The sequence below is a fragment of the Bufo gargarizans genome, chromosome 3 (assembly GCF_014858855.1).
Source record: "Bufo gargarizans isolate SCDJY-AF-19 chromosome 3, ASM1485885v1, whole genome shotgun sequence".
Classification (NCBI taxonomy): domain Eukaryota; kingdom Metazoa; phylum Chordata; class Amphibia; order Anura; family Bufonidae; genus Bufo; species Bufo gargarizans.
The window spans coordinates 47,493,556-47,515,473 of record NC_058082.1 but is presented as its reverse complement, the minus strand read 5'-3'; the positions used below and the strand labels follow the sequence as shown (position 1 = coordinate 47,515,473).

The following is a 21,918-nucleotide window of genomic DNA, read 5'->3' as shown; positions in this document are numbered from 1 at the left end:
TTATGACCGTGCTTGCACACTATAGGAAAAAACACTAGCTTATGTGAGCTCCCACGATTCCGGTCACCAGAGAGGCCGACACTTATTCCTATAGTGTGCAAGGACGACCACCACTGATGGATTGCAGTCTGGTCGTAACCATGAAAATGAACAGTGTATAACGTGATAGAAAAATGAATACAAAATACATTAGTAAGTAACTGGTATTAAGTTTCTCTACATGAAAAATTCCATTTGCTGAAGTGAGACAACCCCTTTAAGACCAAATATGACATGTCATTCAAGTGAATTTACCTGGAAAACACAAAATGTGTCTGGAGACAGGATGGTATGTTATTACTATGGTATCATCCATACATTGTGCCCAGGAAATGCCACAGTATCTGTCTTTGTATTTGGATACACTTTAATTGTGGGCATATTTAAGATTTTAGGTTTGTTCATCATTGTGGGGGTATCTATAATTTGTGCATTTTTACATGATACATGAAAGGTTATAGTTTAGAGTTTTTTTTTTCCTGTAAGCTAATTGATTATCCCTCTTCGAGATATGCTTTCTGTGAGTGCATGTTATTACTAAGGTTGAATATATCATTAGACACAATAGGTCCAATCCTAATTGTAATGCAAGGGGGGTGTTGTTGTTCTGCATGTCAAGTGTATGCTCTTTCCTTGATAATTTTACATTCATTTTGAGTTTAACATAATCTATGTTCTACAGATGGTGTTTCTCATGGATGGATTGATCTGGAAAAGCCTCATAGAATGTGTACCTACAGGCTCCAGCTGTGCAAATCCATGATTAAACCTTGATGGAACATAATGTTTCAGCAACCAAATTAGAATTTGCTTGTGATTTTTAGAATACAAAATGTTTCTAAAGGATCTCTAAAACCAAAGCGTTTGTTGCTAAACATCCAATTTTATGTCAAAGAACATAAAATTTTATAGAAATAGTGGATCAAAGACCTAAGTGCAATACCAATTCATCAAGTGAAGAGTCTGAGGTGCTTTGGAACGATCTTGGTGCTTGTGGTTGTCCATCACTTGAAATCTTTGACATGATATTGTTGAGTGTTATTTATTCTTATGGAACTCTATTGACAGTCCTGCCCAATCACTCTTAAGAATACCATGACCCTTTGTATAATCATCGTCAAGAACACTAACCATCCCGTGCAGCTTACCTGGGGGCAAAAGATAGTGAGTTGGATATGGTGGACTTGCTTTTTTCTAAATATGTTTGGACCTTCAAAGCTAACATTTGTATGCAGTTTTCTATGACCCTCTGTTTTGAGTACTGGTGATGGTAAAAGATGTTCAAATACCCAGTAATATTTCTTGAGATGTCTTTTTGACATGTCAGGAAATTGCTCGGGTTGGATTTCTCCATCAGTCTCATAGAAGTAGAGTCCCATGGAGTGGTAGATCAACAAATGCACTACCAATCTATTCAGAGGGGGGGATTTGTGGACCCTCCATTCTTGGGAGCGCTAGAAGTTCCAACAGTTGGACTCCTACTGTTCTGCCCTGTTCTGTGGATAGGGCATAAATAATTTTCCTGGGATAACCACTTTAAAGGTCTTTCACATCTTGACAACACTTTTTTAATATGCCTTATTAGATGTCATAAAGAGAGAGATGTGCGGTTCCAAACCTTTGAGCCAGAGCAGAGAACCACTGGAAACTATGGCTTCTGCTTTGGTAGACACAATGAAACTGTGTATTATATATTTCTCTTGACAGTTGATGGTTGGAGGTTAGGGAAGCTGGTGTCATAGCACTCAGATTCAGCCTAAAAGAGTGATGACAAAAATTATGTGATTAGAAATGGAACATCTCGGTATCATGTCCTCTGCTAGACCCAAGGATTCCTGATCCAACAATAAGCATATTTAGCATTAAAGTGTTCCAAAACGAGCTCTATTATTGTAATTAATTTAGCAGTTCCTCAGAATGTAATGATCCTTTTGCAGTACAGTACATTGACTAAGAATTCAAAACTGCCTGTAGTAAGCTATGGAATATAATAATTCTCATAAGCAAAACTGTATCCCGAGCACAACATAAATTTTGGCCTGATTCACATAACTGTATTCTTTCGTCCATGTGCAACCTGGACTGTAACCGCATAGCACACGGACCCATTAAAGTATGGTGCAATTCATACGTCCATTTTTTCATCATGGACTGAGAAATTTCTAGTGTGTATCATTCTTGTTTATTTTCCATCCAATACTTATTCATTCAAGTGAAACAGACGCACCTATACGCCATATAAATGTCCAAACAGATTGACAAACATTTGTGTTTTGCGGATGGAAGTCAGAACAGCCGTCTGAACCAGGCCTTAGTAGGTTATTATTAAGATCACTAATAAAGAAATTGATGAAAATTCAACAAAAGTCCATGAAAGCGATTTCTCATTTTCATCTCGTACATTCTTATCGAGGTGGGCGAGAACTGCAGATGCAATCACATTTCTCATGGTGCTCCAGCTGAATGTCTACTATAGACATAGTCTTGCTTTTAGTCTTTTTCTTAGTGTATGCGACTTCAGGCATGACCTTCAGCACCTACAAAAACACAATAAAAATGAATGAACATATTATTTACATTTATATCTCTATTTCGCCATAGCAATCTGCACCTGCTAGGGGTTGTGCGGGCTGAATTTTCCATATTTTTCTCTTTGTAGTACGTATTGGAGGCGTGGCGATCTCCAAGCAGTCATGCACACCTGTCCAGTTAGTCTGCCCTGGAGGCTGGTTTTAAAGTCAGTATAAAACTGAGTCTGCTTATACAGCACCTACCAGTAGCCATTTGGCTCCAGGAGAAGTATATAGTGGGCTCAGCATGCATGTGAGTACTTGCATCCCTGGATCCGATGAAAGCTGTGATGGCACCGGACGGGGTTAAAAGCAGAGTGTGCTTGGCGTGCATGCTGTGCCTGCGCTCCCTGGACTTTATGTGGCTGTCATGGCCCATAAAAGGTAGGAACTAGTGTTAGGGACCACTCATGAAGGCGACCTTGACGCGGTGAGTGGCTTATTACGCTTTGGCCAAAATGTACACCAATGCCTTATTCAACATCCAGCATAAAGGCAGGGCAGAGTGCTGGTTGCAGTGTGCGATTGCATTTTGTGTTTTTACATTTATATTATTTTACTAGTATGATATTTTATTGTCTGGTTTGCATTAAATCTGTCTAATGTTGAATTGTAAGACATGATGTATAATGCATTCGGAAAGTCTTCAGACCCTTTAACTTTCTTCAAATTTTTTTATGTTGCGGCCCTGTGGTAAAATAAAATAATACGTTTCCCCCATCAATCTGCACCCAAAACTCCATAATAAGAAAGTGAAAACAGAGTTTTAGAAATTTTTAGACATGAGTATTCAGACCGTTTGCTATGACACTTTAAAATTAGCTCTGGGGGCCTTCTAATTCTCTTGATCATCTTTGAAATGTTTGTATATCTTGAATGGAGTCCACCTGTGGTAAATCCACTTGATTTGGCACATCCCCATATTTATAGAAGGTCTCCCAGCTAACACTGTATGTCAAAGGAAAAACCAAGTCATATGGAGGAAAGAGACACTTGTAGAGATCAGAGACAGGATTATGTTAAATTCTGCTGCATTGAAAGTTTGCAAAAGCACAGTGGCCTCCATAATTCATAAATGGGAGAAGTTTGGAACAACTTGGACTCTTCCTAGAGATGGCAGCTTCACCAAAATAAGTAATTGGGGAAGAAGGGCATTGGTAAGAGAGGTGACGAAGAGCCCAATGGTCACTCTAGCTGAGCTCCAAAGTTTCTGTGTGCAGATGGGAGAGACTTCCGAAAGATCAACCATCACTGCAGTGCTCTACCAATCTGGGCTACATGATAGAGTGGCCAGAAAAATGCCTCTCCTCAGTAAGGCTACATGCACACTAACGTTGTTTGTTTCTGTGAACGTTCCGTTTTTTTTTTTTTGTGACTTGGATGCGGACCCACCGTGTGCTGTCCGCATCAGTATGTCCGTTCCATTGCCCGCAAAAAAAAAAATAGTGCATGTCCTACTTTTTTCTAGTTTGCGGACAAGGATAGGCATTATTACAATGGATCCGCCAAAAAAAACAGATCCACAAAAAAGAAAACGGATGCCATACAGAACGTCATCCGTTTTTTTTTTTGCAGATCGTGTGCATATAGCCTAAGAAGCCTCTCCTCAGTAAGACTCATGAATGCCAGCCTGGAGATTGAAAAAGAAAAAAAACACCTAATGGACTCTCAGACTCAAAAAAGATTCCCTGGTCTGATGAAACCAAGATTATACTTTTTAGCTTCAATTTTAAGTGCCATGTCTGCAAGAAAGCAGCATTATGATATGGGGTGTTTTTCAGAGGCTGGAACCTGATCCAGAGTGCTTTGGACCTCAGACTGGACTAAAGATTCATCTACCAAGACAATGATCCTAAGCACACAACCAAGACAACACAATAGTTGCTTAGCTACAACTCTTTTACTGTCCTTCAGTGGCCCAGCCAGAACCCTGACTTGAACCCAATTGAATATCTCCACTGATGTTCCCTATCCAACCTGAAAGAGCTTGATAGGATCTGCAGAGAAGAATGGCAGGAAATCCCAAAATCCAGGTGTGCAAACCTTGTGGCATCATACCCAAGAAGACTGTAATCACTGACAAGGATAGGTCATCAGTATTAGGCCTCCTGCACACGACCGTTGTGTGCATCCGTGGCCGTTGTGCCGTTTTCAGTTTTTTTTCGCGGACCCATTGACTTTCAAAGGGTCTGTGGAAAAATCGGAAAATGCACCGTTTTGCAGCCGAGACCGTGATCCGTGTATCCTGTCCGTCAAAAAAATATGACCTGTCCTATTTTTTTGACGGACAACGGTTCACGGACCCATTCAAGTCAATGGGTCCGTGAAAGAACACGGATGCACACAAGATTGGCATCCGTTTCTGTGATCCGTGGCCGTAGGTTACTTTCATACAGACGAATCCAAAGATCCGTCTGCATAAAAGCTTTTTCAGATCTAAGTTTTCACTTCGTGAAAACTCATATCCGACAGTATATTCTAACACAGAAGCGTTCCCATGGTGATGGGGACGCTTCTAGTTAGAATACACTACAAACTGTGTACATGACTGCCCCCTGCTGCCTGGCAGCACCCGATCTCTTACAGGGGGCCGTGATCAGCACAATTAACCCCTTCAGGTGCGGCACCTGAAGGGCTTAATTGTACTATCATATCCCCCTGTAAGAGCTCAGGGCTGCCAGGCAGCAGGGGGCAGCCCCCCCCTCCCCAGTTTGAATATCATTGGTGGCCAGTGCAGCCCCCCCCCTCCCTCCCTCTATTGTAATAATTCGTTGGTGGCACAGTGTGCGCCCCCCCGCCCCCCCTTCCTCCCTCTATTGTAATAATTCGTTGGTGGCACAGTGTGCGCCCCCCATCGCCCCCCCTCTATAGCATTAACAACATTGGTGGCCAGTGTGCAGCCTCCCCCCCATCTCCCCCCCCCCGATCATTGGTGGCAGCGGAGTTCCGATCGGAGTCCCAGTTTAATCGCTGGGGCTCCGATCGGTAACCATGGCAACCAGGACGCTACTGCAGTCCTGGTTGCCATGGTTACTTAGAAATAGTACAATAGTAGAAGATTCATACTTACCTGCTGGCTGCTGCGATGTTCGTGTCCGGCCGGGAGCTCCACCTACTGGTAAGTGACAGGTCTGTGCGGTGCATTGCTAAATGTCACTCACCAGTAGGAGGAGCTCCCGGCCGTACACAGACATCGCAGCTCCCAGGTAAGTATGAATCTTTTACTATTGTACTATTGCTAAGTAACCATGGCTGCAGTAGCTTCCTGGTTGCCATGGTTACCGATCGGAGCCCCAGCGATTAAACTGGGACTCCGATCGGAACTCCGCTGCCACCAATGATCGGGGGGGGGGGGCCGCACACTGGCCACCAATGTTGTTAATGCTATAGAGGGAGGGGGGCTGATGGGGGGCGCACACTGTGCCACCAACGAATTATTACAATAGAGGTAGGAAGGGGGGGCCGGGGGGGCGCACACTGTGCCACCAACGAATTATTACAGTAGAGGGAGGAAGGGGGGGGCCCGATGGGGGGCGCACACTGTGCCACCAATGAATTATTACAATAGAGGGAGGGGGGGGCGGGGGGCCGCACACTGTGCCACCAACCTATTATTACAATAGAGGGAGGGAGGGGGGGGGGCCGCACTGGCCACCAATGATATTCAAACTGGGGAGGGGGGGTCTGCCCCCTGCTGCCTGGCAGCCCTGATATTTTACAGGGGAATATGATAGTACAATTAACCCCTTCAGGTGCGGCACCTGAGGGGTTAGTTGTGCTGATCACGCCCCCCTGTAAGAGATCGGGTGCTGCCAGGCAGCAGGGGGCAGTCATGTACACAGTTTGTAGTATATTCTAACTAGAAGCGTCCCCATCACCATGGGAACGCCTCTGTGTTAGAATATACTGTCGGAAATGAGTTTTCATGATCTAACTCATATCCGACAGTATATTCTAACATAGAGGCGTTCCCATGGTGATGGGGACGCTTCAAGTTAAAATATACCATCGGATTGGAGAAAACTCCGATCCAATGGTATAAAAGGGACTCCTGACTTTACATTGAAAGTCAATGGGGACGGATCCGTTTGAAATGGCACCATATTGTGTCAACATCAAACGGATCCGTCCCCATTGACTTGCATTGTAATTCAGGACGGATCCGTTTAGCTCCGCACGGCCAGGCGGACACCAAAACGACTTTTTTTTCATGTCCGTGGATCCTCCAAAAATCAAGGAAGACCCACGGACGAAAAAACGGTCACGGATCACGGACCTACAGACCCCGTTTTTGCGGACCGCGAAAAAATACTGTCGTGTGCATGAGGCCTTAAACACTTTGACAACTCCTCGGAATAGAGTCTGTCATCTCCAAAATCTGTTTAAAGTAAGTATACCGTCATGTAGGGTAGGTGCAAGTAAAATTATTTTTTTAATGTAAATAGGGTTTTCAGTGCAACATGGGTGGGGTCACTTTCTTTGTTGACCTTAGGAACCAATCACAGCACAGAATTTTGTATTCTGCTCCTAAAAAACAATAGCTGCACTGTAATTGGTTGCTTAGGGCAAAAAATACTGTTTTTCTTTTATACAGTTTCATAAATCTTTTCTAATCAAAATTCCTGGCCTTAAAATGTAAGATTATAAGATTTATCTTTTAAGCAAATGAGGCCATGGTCAATTAGAAGTTAACTTGAAAGATATTAATCTAACAGTATTAAAAAAAATCAAGGAGAAGAACGACATGTATAGCAGATTTCTACAAAAGTAAGGATCATACGGTGAATATCTGCACAATTAAATGCAGTTTAATGAAATGAATCAAGTTTAACATTTAATTAAACAGCATAAAAAAATAATCATTTATAAATTAATGAATAAATAATGTATTAGTAAAGAGGTTTGCAAACACGGTTTGTATCTAATTACTGAGTGCAAATCTTTTTATGATAGTATTATGCATGTAAGTAGTGTAATCATCCTAATTAGAGATGAGCGAATTTCTTAAAAGTTCGATTCGGCTGATTCGTCGAATTGCACCCCAAAATTCTCTTTGTGACAAATTACTTTGTCACGAAGCACATTTTTTTGTAAGTAGCGGGTACAAACCGGGTTCCCAAAAAGTTGGGACACTAAACAAATTGTGAAGAAAAACTGAATGCAATGATGTGGAGATGGCAAATGTCAATATTTTATTTGTGATAGAACGTAGATGACAGATCAAACGTTTAATCCGAGTAAATGTATCATTTTAAAGGAAAAATACGATTCAAATTTTCACGGTGTCAACAAATCCCCAAAAAGTTGGGACAAGTAGCAATAAGAGGCTGGAAAAAGTAAATTTGAGCATAACGAAGAGCTGGAAGACCAATTAACACTAATTAGGTCAATTGGCAACATGATTGGGTATAAAAAGAGCTTCTCAGAGTGGCAGTGTCTCTCAGAAGCCAAGATGGCTAGAGGATCACCAATTCCCACAATGTTGCGCAGAAAGATAGTGGAGCAATATCAGAAAGGTGTTACCCAGCGATAAATTGCAAAGACTTTGCATCTATCATCATCAACTGTGCATAACATCATCCGAAGATTCTGAGAATCTGGAACAATCTCTGTGCGTAAGGGTCAAGGCCGTAAAACCATACTGGATGCCCGTGATCTCCGGGCCCTTAAACGACACTGCACCACAAACAGGAATGCTACTGTAAAGGAAATCACAGAATGGGCTCAGGAATACTTCCAGAAACCATTGTCAGTGAACACAATCCACCGTGCCATCCGCCGTTGCCAGCTGAAACTCTACAGTGCAAAGAAGAAGCCATTTCTAAGCAAGATCCACAAGCTCAGGCATTTTCACTGGGCCAGGGATCATTTAAAATGGAGTGTGGCAAAATGGAAGACTGTTCTGTGGTCAGACGAGTCACGATTCAAAGTTCTTTTTGGAAATCTGGGACGCCATGTCATCCGGACCAAAGAGGACAAGGACAACCCAAGTTGTTATCAACGCTCAGTTCAGAAGCCTGCATCTCTGATGGTATGTGGTTGCATGAGTGCGTGTGGCATGGGCAGCTTGCATGTCTGGAAAGGCACCATCAATGCAGAAAAATATATTCAGGTTCTAGAACAACATATGCTCCCATCCAGACGTCATCTCTTTCAGGGAAGACCCTGCATTTTTCAACAAGATAATGCCAGACCACATTCTGCATCAATCACAACATCATGGCTGCGTAGGAGAAGGATCCGGGTACTGAAATGGCCAGTCTGCAGTCCAGATCTTTCACCTATAGAGAACATTTGGCGCATCATAAAGAGGAAGGTGCAACAAAGAAGGCCCAAGACGATTGAACAGTTAGAGGCCTGTATTAGACAAGAATGGGAGAGCATTCAGATTTCTAAACTTGAGAAACTGGTCTCCTCGGTCCCCAGACGTCTGTTGAGTGTTGTAAGAAGAAGGGGAGATGCCACACAGTGGTGAAAATGGCCTTGTCCCAACTTTTTGGGGATTTGTTGACACCATGAAATTCTGATTCAACATATTTTTCCCTTAAAATGGTACATTTTCTCAGTTTAAACTTTTGTTCCGTGATTTATGTTCTATTCTGAATAAAATATTAGAAGTTGGCACCTCCACATCATTGCATTCAGTTTTTATTCACGATTTGTATAGTGTCCCAACTTTTTTGGAATCCGGTTTGTACAATGACAGGGAGCTGCGATAGCGCCGCCCCCGTCATTGTACCCCTCAGATGCTGCGTTCATACACGATCGCAGCATCCGAGTGTAAAATGAACAATAATAATTTTTTTTTATCAAACTTACCTCCTCCATTTGCTCGCGACGGGCCGGCTGCCGTCATCTTGTTTGAAGATCTCGGCCAAAATCCTGTGCGGCGTGAGATTACGCCATCACGCCGGCTGGCATGGTGACGTATGACGTCATCATGCTGGCCGGCGTGATGATGTAATCTCGTACTGCGCGTGATTTCGGCCGAGATCTTCAAGCAAGTTGGAGGAGGTAATGGAGGAGGTAAGTTTGAATTTTTTTGTTTTTTATACTATTTCAGGTTAAATCGATTATCTGACACGAAACACGAGGAAATTAGGCTTTTAGGCGAATCGAATTTATCCTGAAATTTGGATCGAATTCCACTTCATGGGATTTGATTCGCTCATCTCTAATCCTAATGAATTGTAAAAAAAAATATTTTTTTATAAATTTGCTGTAAGTTTGGTTCTGACGCAGTTTTGTTGCATGTGCAGCAATTTAAATAGAAATCTGCTTTGGTTTTCCAGAGAAAATTACTAAAGTAATTGGTGCTAAGCAGATTTCTCTCTACATGAAGATTATTAGATTACATATTATAACATCAATTATCCTTTACTTTGCCATTATGATCATAAATGTGAACGTACTGCATATGCAATTATTTCAAAAATAAACTGACATGCAGGTGACAGTATATTAAATTATGAGGATAACGTCTTTAACCCCTTAAAGCAGTTCTCTGGGAATACTGATTTTCTAGCAAGTGCCCCTAGCCTGCCTCCGTGAACAAAACCTTGATACTTACAGTACCTGTTTCCTGCCTCACCGGTCCTCAACTGTGTCCATGATGTATGGCTTCTGGCAACGTCACCACTGAAGCCAGTCAATGGTAGCAGTGGAGCATGTGACCATGCCCAAGCAGGTTTTTGGGGTTTTGATAATACGGCATTCACTGATTGCTAAAAATAACATTCTGTGGGTCAATACTATTACGTCGATACCAAATTTGCATCATTTTTATTTTGTTTTACTAATTTAAAAAAAAACTTTGAAAAATTTAAATTTTCCTTTGCATTGCATTGACAGCCTTAAATGTTTCATATTTCCATCTACAGAGCAGTATGAGGACTTGTTTTTTGCAGGGCAAGTTGCAGTTTTAATTTGCACCATTTTCATTGTACATATCGATTGTTGATCACTTTTGTTCAGTTTTTGGGGGGGCACAAGCTGAACAATAAATGGTTAATTTTGGAATTTTTTTTTGTTATGCATTCTCGGTACATGAAAAATCTTTTTATATTTTAATAGTTTGGAAATTTTTTGGATCCGGCTATACTTTGTATGTTTATTTTTTTATTGTTTATTTTTAGATGTAAAATTGGGTTGATTTGAATTTTTATGTTTTTCACCTGAGATTTTCTGATCGCTTTCCCCAATAGAATACTATTGCAATCTATGGGACCCTGATATACTGCTTGTTAGAGGCAGTTAACCATGACAGGACTGTGAACCTTCATAAGGCCCCAGGCTTTTATGGTAACTGATCAGAGCCCTGCGATTTTGCCGTGGGCGCTCGAAAAGCAGATGGAGCCCCCTCCCAATGGTTAACCCCACAAGTGCTGTGATTGATATTGACTGCAGCATCAGAGGGATTAAATGACCAGATTTGGTGCAATTACGGATGCCTGCTATTTTATACAGGTAGCACCCGCTGTGTATGGAGTGGGCTCAACGCGGTAGCCCGCTCCATACAGCACGTTAAGCATGTATGTGATTATGCCTTAAGTGGTTAAGTGGTGCCAAAATATATTTTTTAAGTATGGTCATGGTAAAAAAATAATAGTAAAAATTAAAGTAAAATGAATACCCATCCTGTATACTTACCGATAAGACCATAAAATACAAGACAATAAAAAATCCACTAAATGTTTTTAATGACCCTTGACTGATATACAGAGATGAAATTTACCACCACACAAACCAAGCAAATTCTTGGGACACAAGAGGTCAAGGGGCCTTCTGCCGACCACAGTTGGTTGAAAAAAAATGACCAATAGGGCAGACATACTGCCTTTGCAGCTGCTGTGGATGCACAATGGACTGGGGAAGGAGGAGGCCTTTACCAGCTGTGGAGAAGTAGCAAAAGTCCAGGCTGCACTGCTCAGCGCAGACTGGGACTTAGCTGTGTGACAGGGCAGAGCTTAACTATGAGATAGGGGGAAGCAATGAACAGAGGTAGCGCTTAGCAGTGTGACAGGACAGAGCTTAGCTATGAGATAGGGGGGAGCAATGAAAAGAGGTAGAGCTTAGCAGTGTGACAGGGCAGAGCTTAGCTATGAGATAGCGTGGAGCAATGAACAGAGGTAGAGCTTAGCAGTGTGACAGGGCAGAGGTTAGTTTTGAGATAGCGTGAAGCAATGAACAGAGGTAGAGCTTAGCAGTGTGACAGGGCAGAGCTTAGCTATGAGATAGGGGGGAGCAATGAAAAGAGGTAGAGCTTAGCAGTGTGACAGGGCAGAGCTTAGCTATGAGATAGGGGGGAGCAATGAACAGAGGTAGCGCTTAGCAGTGTGACAGGGCAGAGCTTAGCTATGAGATAGGGGGAAGCAATGAACAGAGGTAGCGCTTAGCAGTGTGACAGGGCAGAGCTTAGCTATGAGATAGGGGGAGCAATGAAGGGATGGAGAGCGAGTGAGAATATTGGCAAAGGAAGGTAATTGTCGTTTATCAGGCTCTAGCCTCCTCTGCATCTGGTGGAGAGATTCTAAGCTACAAGCTGCCCACCATAACCAAAGACAGAAAGGCCACCTGTCAGGAGAGTATTCCTACAGAGGATAGCAGATTATATGACTATACAGTACGGCAGAGTGCATTCCTCCAGCCTGGAGAAACAAGGGATTAATTGTTATAAAGGAAAACAACCCCTTATGCAACTTTTAACTTAACCATTGTAGAAGCTGCCTTGCTGTTAATTACTTTTGTGCACATTGATGACCTTTAGATCAGTGTCAGTAAAGTACTGGGAATTTGTTAAGAGAACTGGTCTCCTTATTGTGCAACCGTATCACCTATGTGCACCTTACAGTGCTGGTGTTGCAAACACCAGGGACCCTGCCTCCACAGCACCTTAAGAACCACACCACCAAGGGCACCTCAACCACCATCTGGCAGAAGTCCTTGGACAACAGAGTGTGCCCCGAAGGAACTGGTGCTGTCCTTCCATTCCCTGCACGCCGGCCCAGAGAGCTCTACAGAACTGTGAGTAAACTAATACCCCAATCGGCCCACCATAACTCACATATTGCCCCTGCGGCCCGGTCGCTGCATTAGCTATGAGATAGGGTGGAGCAATGAAAAGAGGTAGAGCTTAAGGCCCCTTTCACACGAGCGAGTTTTCTGTGCGGGTGCAATGCGTGACGTGAACGCATAGCACCCACACTGAATCCGGACCCATTCATTTAAATGGGTCTGTGTACATGAGCGTTTTTTTTTCACGCATCAGTTCTGGGTTGATTGAAAAACGCAGCATGTTCTATATTCTTCGTTTTTCACTCAGCCCTGACCCCATAGAAGTGAATAGGGCTTCAGTGAAAAATGCATTGCATCCGGAAGCAAGTGCAGATGCAATTTGTTTTTGACTGATGGTTGCTAAGAGATGTTTCACTGAACGCACCCTGACCTAATCCGTCACGCTCGTGTGAAACAGGCCTAACAGTGTGATGGGAGCCCCAAAACATAATTTTTCTGGGCTTCAGAAATACCACATCTGCTCATTTTGAAATACCATTCCAGGTTTGTGATGCAACAGGGAGTCAACATTTATTAGGCTGAAGTTACATACAGCTTTTTCTTTGTGTTTTTGAGATGCTCTACTTTTTTGGTACCTTTCTTTACAGGCTTTTTTTTAGCATTTTTCAGCCCAAAAACACATACTTATCTAAATCAAAATGCAAAGCATGTAAGAAAACACCATTACAAATGTCAGGTGCTCAGGCACACTATTTGGCCAAAAATAATAATGAAGCAGAGACTGTTTGTGTGCCATACCTGGAAGTGTAGCAGTGCGTGCACAGTCTCCAAGCTGCAGCTCGGAGCAGCAGCGCAGGCACGCGATTAGTAGGGCCGTCTTGGATGTCTGGCCCTGTCAATCAAGTGGCGGGAGGGGAAGTTGTGTCTTCAACTTCAGGGTTGACCCGTCACAGATATTGAAACCTACTTAATGAGACAAATCGATTTGCTCATCACTAATAGGAATGTAATTTCAGAATGTGAAGGGGATGTGCAATCCCCTGATAAAAAGCTGATCACAGGATTTTCCTCAGCAGTCAGCTGTAATCTGTGCAGGTGAAGCCTTAGCGCCACCACAGGAGAAATGAAGCATTACACATTGATGCTACACTCTGCCACTCTGACAGATGAAAGTCCTGAATCAGGCCCTTTCACTATTTGTCAGACTAAAATCCAGTATGTATTTCCACAACATAAATCCAAGGCTGTAACCTTGCATTTCTGCCACGGATTTGCGGTACATGTTCAGCAGATTCACACAAGCATTCGTTTTATTGTTGTTGATTGGGGCTAATCCTCAGGATTTCCGTCCGAATTAAATGAGCTGTGCAGCTGGAAATCTGTTTGGAAATATTCAGTGGTATCAAAATGAGGTTACGGAAATCCCACTCACATGCTTGGGATTTATCTATCTCTCTATCTATCTATCCATTAATATCTGCAGCATCCCAGAGTAGGGTTACTACAAAAGGTTGATTGTTACATTGTTATTTTGGTAAAGTGAACTGTTTTGATTTGATATGCTTGTGTACATAATAGCACTGTATGGATAGGTCAGGGTTAAACACATTGACTTAGCCCCTTTTAGGTTGCCAGGAGATTGACTTGGACCCCCCATTCCCAGTTAGTCAGTAGTGTCTGGTTAGCTGAGGAAGAGAGAGGACACATGGATGCTTACTCCTCAGGGCTAGAACTGAGCTCAGAGAACCTCCATCTGTGAGATACCTACAGTTAAAACTACTCTATCCAAACATGCTCCAGAAAGAGAAAGGAAAATTAGAAGATCCAGAATCTGCAAGACAGTGCAGACCAACTGGCCTGGTCACTGACTCCTTCACCATCTGCCGGCCACTGCACCTCCATCCTGTCACAACACTTAACACCAAGTGCACCCTAACTACCACCAGGCAGGAGCCTCAACTCCAGAGTTTGCCCTGAGGGAAGAAAGGGTGCACCCTCCTATTACAGCACGGCTCCAGGGAGCACCGGTGTTCTGTGTACACAACTATCATTACCATAGCCACTACCACTCCCATCCTCCACTACTCCTCCTGGGTCTGCTTCATATCCATCCATCTATGTAATCTGTAATCTTTCTGTATATCCAGTCTATTCATTCTAGTGAACTATAGAGAAAAATGAAATCGCAAACATAGGGTGATACCTGACGGACGTCTACTTGTCCATCATCTGTGGAAAGGACTGTGTCCAGAAACATGTCTACTGGACTTTTATGTATTACCGCTAGTGTTAAGCGAATCTAAGTCCACGAAGTAGAATTTCCTAGTGCTTCACGGTAGCGAATCGGTCTTCCCTTAATGGCGGTAAAAAAATTCAAATCATGCTTACCTCATCCATTTTCTCGCAACGGGCCGGCCGCCGCCATCCTAATCTCGCACTGAATGTGATGACGTCATCACGGGCCATGCAAGATTTCTCGCTAGATCTTCAACCAAGATGGCGATGGATGGGGCAAGTATGATTTTAGATTTTTTTAAAATTTGACACTGTATTATTACTGTCAGATGCCGCAATCAGCTATGAACACAGCATCTGAGGGGTACAATGACGGTGGAGCAGCGCAATCGCCACTCCCTGTCATTGCACCTACTAGAAATATGCTTAGTGATGAATTATTTAGTCACAGCGAAGAAGCCGAATTGAATGTTTGAAAACTTCCCTCTTCTCTAATTCCCACCCACCACTCTAAGTTTATCTACAGTATCTATCTATCTATCTCATTTTTTTCTTCTTTTTTCCCTCAGTTATTGATATGCAAGCAGCATTTTCAATGGCCATCCTACGAATGAGCAATGCCTTTAGGCATAAAAACACAGCAATTTACATTCATACTTTATTGAAACTGGGGTAAAATAAAATGACTGACACTAGCGAGATCTATGGTTTAGGAAAAAATAAATCTATTTCTTCTAGGAAAGGAAAGTGCCTGCCTGGGATGAGAGCGGAGCTTTGGACAGCATTTAAGTTAACAGGCGCTCTGACAGCTGTGGGATTTTCCCTGTGTTTTATATTAAAAAACATGAGCATGCTATATGGGCTCCGCTGATAAGAGGAGAAAAAATGAATTGGCAAAGACTTTTCCCAGACAAGACAGCCGAGGAGTGTTTGAACAAGGTGAAAATTGGACAGCTTGACTGGCTGATCACAGGGCTGATATTCAAAGATTTTCTGCTCTATAGAATAGTTTTAACTTTAGGTGCAGGAATTTATATGCATCATAAATTGTATTCTATAGCAAGGGCGAAATGAAAAAGAAGACGAGGCTTTTACCTACCTACCTACGTGTGCACATTCCTTGCTTATTAGATATAGACCATGAATGCTACGCAGATTCTGTTATTTACTGTCCCTCAACCAATTTACTCCCCATATCCACATATTGGGGGTTCACTGTACGAATGGTGGCGGTGACCTGCAGTTTGTGACGTATTATTTATTGCCCTATGGGTAAATGCACCCAGAAATGTCATATAAATGGACCCAGGAGTGATTATGGGCATGGGTGGGACGAGTAGTAGGTGGAAACGCAACTACTAGGCTGTTGGAAAAATTATGTTTAAATTGTGTTGCATTTTCTTTTGTGTGCAGGGGTTGAGGTTAGCAAATTAAGAAAGGAAGTTCCCCTGAAGCCTCCTCAGCGTCCGTTAGATGGACTTCCTTAAAGGGAACCTGTCACCAGTTTTATGGTGTCCTAACTAAGGGTAACATAAATAAGTGACTGATTCTCTTAGCAAAATGCTGGGTCACTTTCTTTAATTGACCAAGTCAATCTGCCAACATCTTGTATTGAAAAGCTCCAGCTGATAATGATGAGTCATGAATATCTATGAGCTCCTGACTCTCCCCGCCTACCTGCTGCTGATTGACAGCTATTTTCGATATGAATCAGCAGCAGGTGGGCAGGGGAGTGGCTATAGCTGTTATTAAATAAACGCTGGACTCACTGACATCATGCTGGACTCAAATCAGCTAATTAGCATGTGGCATCTTTGTGTGTATATTATGAGGTAACCATCTATCACACCAGTAAGTGAATACATCTAAGGCACTTTTTAGTAGTTAATGATTGTACATAATTAGTTAGATTATAATTAAATATCCACATGACAGGTTCCCTTTAAGACAAACTGTCTTATGTGATATTGTAAACGATAGCTCTTGACTAATATGGAAATATGGTACAATGAAATGAATGACTCTGGATTCAACAGCTATTATACTGCACTTCAGTAGGACGGTAGCACATTCTTAAACCCCTGCTTTGTGCACCAGATCGGTTTGTCCCACCATGACTCTTCTTATATGGAGATGTAGGCACGCCATGTGCCACCATATAATCACTCTATACAGCATCATATTCTTCTTCCATTTATGCAATGGAGCATGCCACCACCAATTCAAATGGGATCCATAAGAACGAAATTTCACATTCCTCTATGTGAAAGCAGAAGCACACTGAGAAGTCTATAGAGGGGATTAGAGATGAGCGAAGTGTTGAAAAATTTCACTCGGCAACTTCGCCAAAGTTAGCCAAGAAATTTGATTAGTTCTGAATGAATTTGTCATGAATCATTATAAATCAGGTATACGCAGGGTACTGTGCCTTAGGGTATGTACATACAGAATGGCCGTGCTGCGGACGGGTTGCAGCCATGCTGCAGTAAAGAGCCAATTAGCCCACAGCTGCCATTTATTTAATAATGAAGACCGCGCTGTATAGTCCTTCATTGTTAATGGCCGCGCGGCACCTTTAAACAGGGGCTTTTGCTGTTATGGGGTTTGGATGGTTAAGTGGGGGAACAATATGCATATTATTGCTGATCTTTGTCTGAAATCTCCTGCAGGTTTTTTGACAGTAAACACTGAATATTAATCAGCTTTGGCATACCCACTTCTCCAACCCCAGTGCTCTCTTGCCCATCTAACAGCGGCTGCTGTGCGCCGCTGTTCCCCTGCTTACCGCCTCAGTCCCGGGCGCCGTGTTCAGCGGTGCTCTGCGGCGAGTGCTTTCCATTCACCGCTGCAGTTGGGCTCTGTCTGTGTAGGTACTGTTGTTCTGGGATCCTCTCCACAGTGTTCCGTCAGCTTTGTGGGTTAGGTCACAGACCAATCCTAGCCCTCCTGCACACATATAAGTGGCTCAGCCCCCTTCCCATATGCCTCAGTATCAAAGTCCTTGTGTCCTGCTAAGGTTCCTGATATCCGCTTGTGTTCCTGACTCGTACTTGTGCTCCTGGATTCTGCTACCCAATCTTTGCCTGCTTGCCTTGACTCTCCTGTAGCTGACCCGGATTGCCTGATCTGTACCTGTGCCGCCTGCACTGACCTTTTGCCTGTCTGACTTCGCCTCTGCCTCATCCTTCAGTCCTGCACTGTTGCTCCTGGTAACCACTCAGCCTGCTAACTATGCCTGTACCTCTGGTACCTTTCTCAGGTACCTCTTTGCCTGGACCAGCTTCCTCGTGTGCCTATTCTCCTCAAGAGGTAGAGACCTGGTTTTCACCTAGGAAAAGTCTATCCCCACCATCAGGGGTACTGTAAAGATCGAGGGGTTCACTTAGACAAAGCCCTTAAAGGAGGTAGGACACACGGCACAGTGGGTTCACACCCACTTGTTCGTGACAGCCCTACAGGTGGGAGCCCTTCTTCTGCCATCTCCTTTCCCTCCTTTTACACATCATCTAAAATCGATGAGAATATGTCATCAGGAACATCAGCTCCTCCTCTTTCAGCATCTTGCTGACTTTTCTAGAAAATTGAGATTTTGAAGGATGATTTAGAATAAGTAAAGCCAGCAAAAGATGAGGATGGTCATCATTAAGACCTGGCCCCCATAAGGGGTGCAAACTGGATGGTATTGGAACCATAAAAGCTTCCATCTCATTAGTATTGAATTACATATCTTAGTTTACGTATGAAATAGGAATAAGCAAATGTAGGAATAAATAAAACTGAGCAGAATAAGTCTCCCTGCAGTCTGCCTAAACTCTCCTTGCACTCCCCCTGCAGTCTCCCTGCACTGTCCCTTTCCCATATTCTTCTATTAATTTTTTTCAGCAACACTGTCCCTAGCGCATGAGCGCTTGCCACGTCTCTCCCTATGCTCAACTCACAGGACTATGGTGGAGACCGCACAGGATGAGGGTTTTATAAGGCTGTGACATCACAGGGGATGGCTACCTGCAGATTAGGTGGCTGCATGACATTATGGGTGATCTTGCGTTACCAGGCTTGTATTCTCTACACTTAGTTTTGCTTTGTAACGTGCATTAGTAAATGCCTTGTATTAACTTTTTTTTACATGATAAATGTCATTAGCTGAAGTGAGACAACCCCTTTAAGTATGTGCCTCCAACGACTAAATTTGCTTATTAAAAAAAAATTGGCTAATACATTAAAAACATTATTTCTCTTCTACAGACTTTGAAGTCTTATTGATGAAACTAAACTGAAATACAGAAAATATTCTCTATAATTGTTTTTTCTTCTACATGGAGCTCTATCTGCTTGGCCTGGTTTAGTTTACATTTTTCAGCTTGGTTGTAATTTTCAGTTGTAGAAATCTAGTATACTAATTATTAGGAAAACTTCAGCCTCACATCTTTAGATCATGTTACACCATAACCACATAATAAAATCACAACATGAACTAAGTGTGATGTTGCGTTCTCCAGCTGATCTGCCAATGTTATGATGTTTTTATGGTTCACCATTTTTACTTTTATAGAGGTCAAAAAAACAACTTGGAAATTTCATCTAGCTGACAATCGTAATACAATCTCTAAATACATGCATATAATACACAAAATTACTTTCATAATTTCCAAAACAAGAAACAATGCTGATAGTGGCATCTAAGTTATTAGAGAGAGTATATCTGTAAAGAATAAATCAAGGCAACTGGACTGTAGATTTCTTGAAAACGTTTCACTCGTTCTTCCAACAAGCTTTCTCAATTCTGAGTGACTGTACAAGAATTCTCTGGGAATAAATATGTAACAGAATCAACATCTGGTAATTCAGTTACATATTTATTCCCAGAGAATTCTTGTACAGTCACTCAGAATTGAGAAAGCTCGTTGGAAGAACGGGTGAAACGTTTTCAAGAAATCTACAGTAAGTCCAGTTGCCTGTCACAACCAGACAGCTGAGAAGCTCTGACAGAAGCCTTTCAGAACCTCCTCCTTGAGTTTTCTTTGTTGTGCTGTTCAGTTCCTCATCTCGTTAGCCTCTCTCAGCTGTCATGTAGTTGGACTGATTGCTTCCCTTTAAATTCCTCCCCATGATGCATTACTGGGCGGCTTATATTTCTTCCTGGAGTGTGTGTGCATGCTGATCCCATTTCCCAGTCTGCTACTAAAGTTAAGTGCTGTACTTTCCTCTGTTATTTTCTGTTTGCTGGATCCCAGGTGACCCTGACTCCCTCCGTGTCTGGTGTAGGGAGCCGGTGCTCGTGTCCCCTCACTATTGTAGGGTGTTCAGGGGTTATATAGTCGAGGTACGTGGATATGCAACCATCCACCTCTGGGATCTTTGCATAGGCTGAGCAGCCAGGGAAAGTGCTAGGTCTTGTGCAGGGGTCTCCCCTTGGTTCCTTAGCTTTGGATCCAGTGAGTCGTATATGCATGTTGCTTTGTCTTGTTTCCTGTACACCGTCCGTGACATTGCCTTGATTTATTCTTTACAGATATACCATGACCTGGATAAATGAGAACCTTCACAGACTTGTTAGAGAGAGGGAAGGGGCTTCCGGGTCTCACCCTATCGTACCTCTCTTGTATTTTGATCGTGGGGTGCTGAGGAGCTGCCATGGCAGTCTGAGGCCTAACAAAAGTCCCCTGGCCTGCCATATAGTAACACAGTTTATAAGGCCGAAAAAAGACATCTATCCATCCAGTTCGGCCCCTTACTGTCCCCTACCCTTTCATGACACATTCAGTGTTATTGCTGGTGTCTTTGTTGAATCTCTGATTAATGCCTTTCCCAGTCTAATTTTTGGTAGGTGCCTCCTATTGTAAGGTTGGTAGCCATATTCTTTCTGAGAGGATTTTATTCTAACCCAGCCCTGATCTATACTTCTCCACAACCTTGTCTGTGACCTGTAGAGAGCTCCTTGATATTGATAATGCAGACTTTTAGAACAGGTATTTATACTCACATCATGTGACAGATCATGTGACACCTTGCACATGTGGTGGGGGATCTATGCACTCACTACTTTTCGATGTATTTATTTTTTAAACAAGGTATTTTTCCATTGCACTGAATGTACAATGTGGACTATTTTGTCAACTCTATTACATAAAATCTAAATTAAAATACATTTTTAAAGGGAATCTGTCACTCTAATTGTGGACTATTGTCTACAGTAACACATGAGTCACACTGCAGATAAGGAGTCCAGATCACCATTTTGTATTTTCCCACTGCTCCGTTCCCCCGCTATCAGCTGTTAAAGCTGCATTGAAATAAACAGGCCAGACTGTTGTGCCTTGCTACCATAACTCGGAGGACTCCTGAGTGCATGCACAGCAGTCCTGACAATGTATTTCAGTGTAGCTTTAACCCCTTAGTGACCACCCATATGCCTTTTTACGGCAGTCACTAAAGGGCCTTAGGCTGGGTCGCTGCTTTATCAACAGGAAAAATGTTGGCTGTTAATAGTCCCACAAGGGGACTGTAAGTGGTCAAAAAAGTAAAAAAAAAACAAAACACACATTTATGAAATAAAAAAAATACAGTAAAGAAAAATATTTTTTTTTCCCATTGAAAATTCTCTTTTCAATGAAAAAATAGCCCAAAAAATTCTCCCCCATATTTTTGGTATCGCCATGTCCGTAATAACCCGCACTACATAAATATCATGTAAACGCCATAAAAAAAAAAGACAGAATTTCTAAAACTTAATAACAAGCAATCAAAAAGCGTAATTTACTCCAAAACAATACCAATTAAAACAACAAATAAAAAAAAATAATAATAAAATAAAAAAACTACAAATAAAAAAAGTTATGGGTCTTGAGAAGCAGTGATGCAAAAAGATTTTCATCCTTTTAAAAAAAGGGGTTTTATTGCACAAAAATAGTAAAACGTAAAAAAACGATATGTATTTGGTATCGCTGTAATCGTACTGACCCAGAGAATACATATATTATGTTATTTATACCGAAAAATCAATGCCATAAAATTGCTAACGCAAAAACTCTGTGACAGTATTGCTGTTTTTCACATCTGC

The 21,918-nt window shown here is 42.3% G+C and overlaps 1 protein-coding gene across 1 annotated transcript in view; it reads right to left on the bottom strand.

The window, feature by feature from the left end:
- Positions 1–525: 525 nt before the first annotated feature.
- Positions 526–21,918, bottom strand: part of PDGFD (platelet derived growth factor D) — a 183,628-nt gene continuing 162,235 nt past the window's right edge. The window contains exon 7 of the mRNA XM_044284926.1: positions 526–2,576. Coding sequence (XP_044140861.1) covers positions 2,445–2,576 — 132 coding nt within the window. The 3' untranslated portion in view covers positions 526–2,444. The remainder of the gene's footprint in view (positions 2,577–21,918) is intronic.